The sequence below is a fragment of the Panthera leo genome, chromosome E2 (assembly GCF_018350215.1).
Source record: "Panthera leo isolate Ple1 chromosome E2, P.leo_Ple1_pat1.1, whole genome shotgun sequence".
Taxonomy (NCBI): Eukaryota; Metazoa; Chordata; class Mammalia; order Carnivora; family Felidae; genus Panthera; species Panthera leo.
In genome coordinates this window covers 2,455,599-2,464,361 of record NC_056693.1, presented here as the reverse complement: position 1 = coordinate 2,464,361, position 8,763 = coordinate 2,455,599, and the positions used below count along the sequence as shown (strand labels likewise).

The 8,763-nt window shown below is 45.8% G+C and overlaps 1 protein-coding gene across 1 annotated transcript; it reads left to right on the top strand.

Annotated features, from left to right (window-relative positions):
- The first annotated feature begins 3,999 nt into the window (after positions 1-3,999).
- LOC122208797 (zinc finger and SCAN domain-containing protein 5B-like) lies at positions 4,000-8,010 on the top strand. Its single transcript, XM_042920250.1, has 4 exons — positions 4,000-4,335; positions 5,792-5,995; positions 6,919-7,069; positions 7,337-8,010. Exons 1-4 carry the CDS (start codon positions 4,000-4,002, stop codon positions 8,008-8,010), a joined length of 1,365 nt encoding a protein of 454 aa, XP_042776184.1.
- Positions 8,011-8,763: the final 753 nt, after the last annotated feature.

Sequence of the window (8,763 nt, the reverse complement as noted above, 5' to 3'; positions counted from 1 at the left end):
TTTTTTTTTTTTCCCTTCCCCTCCCCCATGGTCTTCTGTTAAGTTTCTCAGGATCCACATATGAGTGAAAACATATGGTATCTGCTTTTCTCTGCCTGATTTATTTCACTTAGCATCACACTCTCCAGTTCCATCCACGTTGTTACAAAAGGCCATATTTCATTCTTTCTCATTGCCAAGTAGTATTCCATTGTATATATAAACCACAATTTCTTTTTTTTCAATTTACTTATTTATTTTATTTTATTACTATTTTTTTAATATATGAAATTTATTGTCAAACTGGTTTCCATACAACACCCAGTGCTCATCCCAAAAGATGCCCTCTTCAATGCCCATCAGCTCCCTTCCCCTCCCTCCCACCCCCCATCAACCTTCAGTTTGTTCTCAGTTTTTAACAGTCTCTTATGCTTTGGCTCTCTCCCACTCTAACCTCTTTTTTTTTTTTTTTTCCTTCCCCTCCCCCATGGGTTTCTGTCAAGTTTCTCAGGATCCACATAAGAGTGAAACCATATGGTATCTGTCTTTCTCTGTATGGCTTATTTCACTTAGCATCACACTCTCCAGTTCCATCCACGTTGCTACAAAGGGCCATATTTCATTCTTTCTCATTGCCACGTAGTACTCCATTGTGTATATAAACCACAATTTCTTTCTTTCTTTTTTTTAATGTTTATTTTTGAGACCGAGAGAGACAGAGCATGAACAGGGGAGGGTCAGAGAGAGAGGGAGACACAGAATCTGAAGCAGGCTCCAGGCTCTGAGCTGCCAGCACAGAGCCCAACGCGGGGCTCGAACCCACAGACCGTGAGATCATGACCTGAGCCGAAGTCGGACGCTTAACCGACTGAGCCACCCAGGCGCCCCATAAACCACAATTTCTTTATCCATTCATCAGGTGATGGACATTTAGGCTCTTTCCATAATTTGGCTGTTGTTGAGAGTGCTGCTATAAACATTGGGGTATAAGTGCCCCTATGTATCAGCACTCCTGTATCCCTTGGATAAATTCCTAGCAGTGCTATTGCTGGGTCATAGGGTAGATCTGTTTTTAATTTTTTGAGGAACCTCCACACTGTTTTCCAGAGCGGCTGCACCAGTTTGCATTCCCACCAACAGTGCAAGAGGGTTCCCGTTTCTCCACATCCTCTTCAGCATCTATAGTCTCCTGATTTGTTCATTTTAGCCACTCTGACCAGCGTGAAGTGATATCTCAGTGTGGTTTTGATTTGTATTTCCCTGATGAGGAGTTGTCAACCCATTTTAAATAAAACCTTGACCCAAAGTGCTTAAAACTTGCAGCTCTATGTTTCCCGATTCCTTTGAGCACCTTAGGCATATGATAAATAATTCACCAGAGCAGGAAAACCAATATTGTCTCCAAAGAGACTTACTTTAAATGAGTTTTTCTCTTGATGGGGTTTCAGTGAGAAATTTAATCCACTCAACCATTTAAAGTTGTTAATTCTATGGCTTTAAACCAATCATCAGGCTGATGAGGTAACCGGAAGTTTGGAGTTTCTCTAGCCGTATATAAACAGAGACATTTCAGCTTGAGGCACAGTTTGAGAGCTGGTCCCTCGGAGGCAGGAAGACATGTAGGAGGTAAGTTATGGGTGGGAATGCCTAAGGTTGCTTGGAAACTGGGATGGATGGATGGATGGAGGTTGGAACCAGGAAGGCTTGGGTCTATATTCACTATGCATCAGCTCTGAGGTCTTGAGACGGCAATGTTATCTTCCTACACCCCATTATTAACTTCGATTCATTGTCGATTCATTGTCGAATTCATCTGGGAAATGAGAATCATGTTAATACATTCATGCTATGGTGAGTGTGGTTTATACTTTGAACCAAGGTTTTTCGACCTCAGATGCTATTTTTGGCCAGATAATTGTTTGCTGTTTTGTTGGGGTGGGGGGAGGGGAGTTGTGGGTTGTGGGGGCTGCCCTGTGCCTTGCAGGATGTTTAGCGACATCTCCCCCACCCGCCTCCCCCATGCCCGGGTTAGGACAACCAAAAGTGTCTCCAGATGTTGCCCAAAGTCCCGAGGTGCGTGGGGAACAGGGGCAAAAGTCACCTTTGTTGAGAACCGCAGATCGAAATGTTGGGGTCGCTCCATCCAGTAAACGTGTGCCAGGCATGTCTTTAGCCTCCTTAGTTTATCCTCACACCACATAAGAGGTAGGTTTTATCTGCCCATGGCATGGAGAAGGGTTGCGGTCTCCAAAGAGCTGATTGACTTGCCCAAGACCCCGCAGCTAATTGAAGCTGAAGCATGGAACTAAAACAACACTGAGCTCAAGCAAGCTTCCCCAACGATCTGAAACAGGACAAAAGTGGACAATTGTGGGTTTTAGGCAAAATGTCTTACCTTTGAATTCCATGTGGCACATTGTTCTCCTGAGATTTCTAAACGTGCCACACTTTTGCTTAAAAACACATCACTGGGTGTTTGCTGTCCACGGGGTAAAATCAAACCTTTAATTATGGGCCTCTTATCAACCTACTAGAGCGGCCAGGATTAGAGCCCCTTTACCTGGGGGCCCCGTGGCTCTCACTTGCGAACTGAGTCCCCCTACCAGTCTGCAGAGTAAGAAAGTGGTTCTTGCCTTTGGGAGCTAGGTTGAGAACCTCTTAAAAACTCTCTCTCTTAAAATCTTCTTTGAAAACTTCAAAGAGCGCTGGATTTTAAATCCTTTCTTCTGGGATGAGATTAGGTATGTGTAACCCATAGAGACAGAGCCCATTAATGGATTACCAGGAGGTAAAGGTGGGTGGGGAAGGCAGGGTTTCCTTTTCAGGGATGAATAAGTTCTAGAAATAGACAGTGGTGAATGGTTGTACAGCATTGCAAATGTGAGTACTGCCCCAAAATTGTATACTTTAAAGGACTGAATTTTATGTAATGTGTATCTTATCACAGTGACAAAGTTATCTGTTAATCCTGTTAGGATTCTTTTGAGTTCTTCCTTTCCTGGAAGAAATCAATATCCTGGGATGAAAAAGGAAATGTATTGGGGGACAATCCTAGGTTAATATTTCCAACATTTCTACACCACATGAAATTCTTAGGTTGGAAATATATTTCTGTATTCTGCAGAATTACAACTAACAGTTTTGCCTTGTATGCTGTCCTGATGAGAAGGTACAAAGATTGACATTGTTAAAATAAATTTTATATATCAAAATATATGTTTTGAAAAATCGAACTATATTTTGAATTGAAATTCAAAATTGAAATATATACAAAGTTTATTTTTGAGAGAGAATCCCAACCAGGCTCCTCACTGTCCATTGTCACGTAGGGCTTGAACTCAAATCAAGAGATCCTGCCCTGAGCTGAAATCAAGAGTCAGATGCTTAAGCAACTGAGCCACCCTGGTGCCTGCACTTAGTTATATTTAATTTATAGTAAAGAACAATATTGTCCCAATTTATAGATGCAAAAACTGAGCCCACCTCTGTATATCTCATGCTCAGAACTTAGGGGTCCATTCAGACAATTAAACCACATTTTACTATAAAGGACATTGGGAAAATAATAGTGGGGCTCACTTTCCAATGTATTAAACACAGACCAGTCGGTGTCTAGTGTTGGGTGAGGGGAGGAAGGGTAAGAAGTTTAATCTTTGGGCACCTGGGTGGCTCAGTTGATTAAGCATCTGACTCTTGGTTTCAGCTTAGGTCATGCTCTCACGGTTTGTGAGTTCGAACCCCATGTCAGGCTCTGCAGTAACAGTGTGGAACCTGCTTGGGATTCTCTCTCTCCCTCTCTCTCTCTCTGCCCCTCCCCTGCTTGCTTGCTGTCTCTCTCTTCCTCAAAGCAACAAACAATAAACTAATCTGGTTCATTCCTCCCCCCACCCCCAGACTTGTGAAAAAACAGCCAGTCTACTGCTGAGGAAAACCAGAGTAAATACCTTTAGGTAGGTCTTAATTAGGCACCAGCCCTTAGAGAGTTTGCACAGAGCCATACTGGAAAATTCTCCTGTAAATATGGCCGCAGACCAGACGTTCTCACGGGAGAAAGCCCAAGGAGCCCTTGCTGGAACGCAAGACAGCAGCTGTGAGCAGTGGCACGTGAGCTTCAGGGCGTTTAGCAGCTCGGGGAGGTCGGACCCTGTGGAGGACCTGAGGAGGCTCTATGAGCTCTGCTATCTGTGGCTGCGGCCAGACCTGCACACCAAGGAGCAGATTCTGGACATGCTAGTGATGGAGCAGTTCATGATCTCCATGCCGCAGGAGCTCCAGGTCTTAGTGAAGGAAGGTGCTGTGCAGAGCTGCAAAGACCTGCAGGATGTGCTGAGAAGCAGCCAGGGGCCCAAGAAATGGGTGAGTAGCGCCTTCCTCATTGCAACGGGAAAGCGGGGGCTGGTATGGGGGACAGGAGGGGCTTTTTCTGGGCCCAGTGGTTCTCAAGTGGGAGGCAGGAGACACTCAGCAATGTCTAGAGACATTTCTGGCTGTTGAACAGGGAGGAGGGGGGACATTACCGGCATCTGGTGGGCTTCGTGAGTCTGCACACTTTACTGTCACTTAACCCTGCCCTACCTCTCACGGGGACAGTTGTGTAAGGGACGTTCCAGACACTCGAGGAGAAAGGCTGAAACCGGTCCACTGGCCCCACAATTCTTGGTATTGCCAGAGACCCTCTTAAAAGTGGTCCTACCTGAGTAAAGCAGCTACAGGGTGCGGAGAGGTGCATTGGATGTGTTGTCATGGCAACTAGAGTCCTGGGAAGATGCTGAGGAAGGGAGGGGGTTGGGATAGTAGGTTTTTGACTGGATCGGGTTCTCTCAGATCAACTAGTGATACTGGGGGGTGGACCATCCTTCGCTTTGGGGGCTTTCTTGTGCATTGTAAGGTGGTTTGCAGCATCCTTGTGTCAGTGGCAACTTCCCCTAGTTGTGAAAATCAAACCTCACCAACCCACCCCATCCCCCCAAAATCTCTGGTGGTTGCCAAAAACGTCTCATAGGGTCAAAACTTTGGCTCTTGGGTAAGAATCACCAGACCAGGTAAGACTTTATTTACGTGGGAACATTTTCCATCATGGTGGGTTGAGTGTGCCTTTATCCTTTGTAGAAAAAGGAAGGGTTCAGAAGGATCTAGAAGGGAATAGGACCTGGTGTGCCACATGCATATTTGTTCCAGTCACAGGGGATGGGTTCCTCTGTAGGTAATTTTGTAACCAGTGGACAGGAGGGAACTAAGTCCAACATGGCAATCCCCCTTTCCCTGTGTACTCTGGTAGGAGATGAAATCCTCCAGGGGGCGAGCCAAGAATGGAGATTACAAGCTTCCACAACATCGTGGAAAAATAGCTGTGAAAACCGTAAGGTTTTAATCTGGAATGATTGATAAAGGGATTTAAGACCAGCTGGGTGACACGTAGGTCAAACATTGGCAGCCTCACTTGGGGGAGGGATTGGGTTTTTCACGGCACCATGTTGCATGTGCCTAGATCAGGAGGACAGTTTGAGGGCTGAGTATTAGTATTAGTATTAGCTGGGGCAGTGGGAAATAAAAGGGAGGTATTGAAGTTGATTAGATATTGTGGCTAGCCCAGTAGTTAGCTGCCCAACACAAGGGAATGGGGTAATTTCACCTTCACCCCCTAGGGGTGCATTTGACAACGCTTGGAGACATTTTTGGTTGCCATTTTAAACAAGTTATTCCAACAAATTGAATGTGTGGTAGGATGCGCACTGTACAAGAGAGCTACCTTCTGATTCTTAGAGTCTGATCTTGTTTTATTTTCCCCCCTTCCCCCCCCCACCCCCCGCAGACCATAGTTAGCATAGAAGGACAGGAATTTCTCATGCGAAGCTCAGATGTTCAGATGGCCAACGCCGAGGCTGGTGACAGGGATCTTGTGACAGACTTGTCCAAGAAGCCTCAATCCTCTGGGTGTGAGATACATCCAGAGAACATCCAGGTCAGCAGAGAGCTACAGAACCTGCCAGGAACCAGTGAACCATCAAAGGGGCAGGTGAGTGTGATGCCCTCCTCAATCTCTAGGGAGTGGTGGCAGAAGGTACCAGAAGTGTGTGCAACTGCTAGAATAATTGGGATATTTAGCACAGCACCGAACTAGGCCCTTTTGCCCTAGGAATTCCCATGGATGCATCAAGTCCCTAGACATTTCTGAGCCTCTGTGGAGAATGAGGACCTTTCAGCCTTTGTCCCCCTGCCATTAAGGCTTTTAGTGTTGAGGCTGGAGGAAAATAGTGGTGATGAAATGGTGCCAGGTCAATTTGCCACAGGGTAATGAACTGAAAGCTGATTTTTCCATAGTCGAGTTCCTCAAAGGCATTCCATGAAATGACAATCGGCCAAAGGACCAGTTTGGGGACTACTGTCAATAAATTAAAGGAGGGTTCTCACTCGGAGTCGTTTTGCCTCTCAAGACATTTGCAAATGTCTGGAGACCTTCTTGGTTGTCAGAATGGAGGTGGGGATGGGGGGTGCTATCGACACCTGTTGGGTAAGACCATGGATGTTGCTAATTGTCCCACAATGCATAGGACAGCCTCCCAACAGGGAATCATCCAAAGTATCAGTAGCACTGAGTAGGGACACCTGGACCTAGTGCCATCTTGCTTCCAGAGTCGGACAAGGGGAAGCAGGGGTGGCTTTAGGGAGCATGCTTAGAGAATTAGGCACAAAAGTTGTGATGTGTGGACATGATTTAAAGACGCAGTGGGTATTGGTTAACAAAGTTCTGAGAATCAGGTGATTATCAGGGGTGATGGGGTGGTCCAAGGGAAGTCGTGGGGATATATTCACAACACTATTATGGAGAAAGTTGGGGTCTCAGATTAGGAAGATGGGCAGGATGGGGAAAGAAGAGACGAGAGCTTTCCACCCCATAATTTAGACACATTGGTAACTACAGTGACTGCCCATTGTCAGGGACAGAACGTTCTCCTGCCTGAGACCATTCCTGGAAAAGGTGTACTGGAGGGTCTGAGACCTAAGGAGAACTTGGAGAAGAATCTGACAGAAGACTTGGAAGAGACAAGAATACTTAAATCCCAAGAGCCTCCCTTTCTGAAGGGTCCTGGTGAGCATGGAAACTGGGAAGAGTGACTTCTCTGCTGGGGAGGGGGCTGGGGATCAAGCATTGACATCTCTTGGTGGTGCTGGTGGTGGGGAGGCTCTCAAATGCCTTCTCCATCACTGATTTCCAGAGTGTCCTACATACAACCCAATCTCAAGTTTGTTGATTGATGAGAAGTTCTTAGCCCACCTCAGTGTTTGGTTCAAATGAGGTGGTATCATTGAAAATGCTCTTTATTAAGTGTTGTTGTGTTAACCCTTCTTTCAACAGCTCCCATGAAGACTCTCCAAGAAGGAACCGGTATTAAAAATGTGGATGCCGAAAAGCCTTCCACACAGGTTTCAGAGAGACAAGTGTCCACTCAGAATGGAAAGAGAAGAGATTCTCAGAAGACTCAAAGAAGTTCCAAAAGGAGAAAACAGGAAAACACCTCCATTTCCCAAGACGTGGCCACACATTTGGACAGAGGAGAATTTTCAGGACAGCCTGTGTCATCAGTTCATCCTGTTGGGAAAAAAGCCACGGGAGGGACATCAAACGTCTGTAGCCTCTGTAAGAAAGAATTTCGTTATAAATCTCAGTTTTCCATCCACTGGAGGACACACACGGGAGAAAGACCCTTTAAATGCAACACCTGTTCTGGGAGTTTCATGCAGACTTCGGACCTCCGAGTTCACCAGCGAATCCACACAGGCGAGAAGCCTTACTGTTGTGAAATCTGCCTCAAGACGTTCACCCACGACTCCACCCTGCGGAGCCACAAGAGGATCCATACAAAGGAGAAGCCCTATGCGTGTGAAGAGTGTGGGAAAGCTTTCAGCCACAAAGGGAACCTCAACGTTCACCAGCGCACACACTCTGGGGTAAAGCCCTACACGTGTCATGAGTGTAATTGTGCCTTTCGTCAGCTGGGCACTTTTAAGCGCCACCAAAAAATACATTAAAAAATGACTTCCCAATGATTCCACCATCAGATTTAAGTCCCTTCTGCTCCAAGAAGGAAGTTAATGGCGATTTGTCACCTATTTTATAAAAATGACATATGATATTGTGAGCACTTACAAGGTTTCTGGAACACAGTAGATGTTCCGTAAATGTTAATTTATGGAGGATCTTGGAACGATGACATCTTCCTTATTGGTTTTCATTTTCTGTTTTAATTATGTCCCATTGTTTCCTTATAAGGCTTTTGGGTTTATGAAGGCAAATCTTATTGTCAATGTTTCCTTATAAAGATGGTGGCTGCTGAATGTCTTTCTGTTATCCATTATTTTTATTAATGTTTATTTTTGAGAGAGAGACAGCGTGAGCAGGGGAGGGGCAGAGAGAGAGGGAGACACAGAATCTGAAGCAGGTTCCAGGCTGAGCTGTTACTATAGAGCCTGACCCGGAACTCAAACTCACAAACTGCAAGATCATGACCTGAGCCGAAGTCGGACACTTAACCGACTGAGTCACCCAGGCGCCCTAAAGTTTATTTTGAGAAAATACAAGCAAGCACAAGCTGGGGAGGGGCAGAGAGAGGGAGAATCCCAGGCAGGCTCCAAGCTGTCAGCACGAGGGGCCTGACATGGGGCTCCGTCTCATGACCACGAGATCATGACCTGAGCTGAAACCAAGAGATGAACATTCAACCGACCCGAGCCACCCAGATCCCCCTCCTGTTATCCATTACTCCCTTGTAAAATAGGATGATC

What these genes read in the sequence shown, in the direction of transcription:
- LOC122208797 (XM_042920250.1), top strand. Translation starts at nt 4,000, where the DNA reads ATGGCCGCAGACCAGACGTTCTCACGGGAGAAAGCCCAAGGAGCCCTT. An exon ending in GCCAGGGGCCCAAGAAATGG is followed by an intron (nt 4,336 to 5,791) that starts GTGAGTAGCGCC and finishes CACCCCCCGCAG; the next exon opens with ACCATAGTTAGCATAGAAGG. An exon ending in GTGAACCATCAAAGGGGCAG is followed by an intron (nt 5,996 to 6,918) that starts GTGAGTGTGATG and finishes GCCCATTGTCAG; the next exon opens with GGACAGAACGTTCTCCTGCC.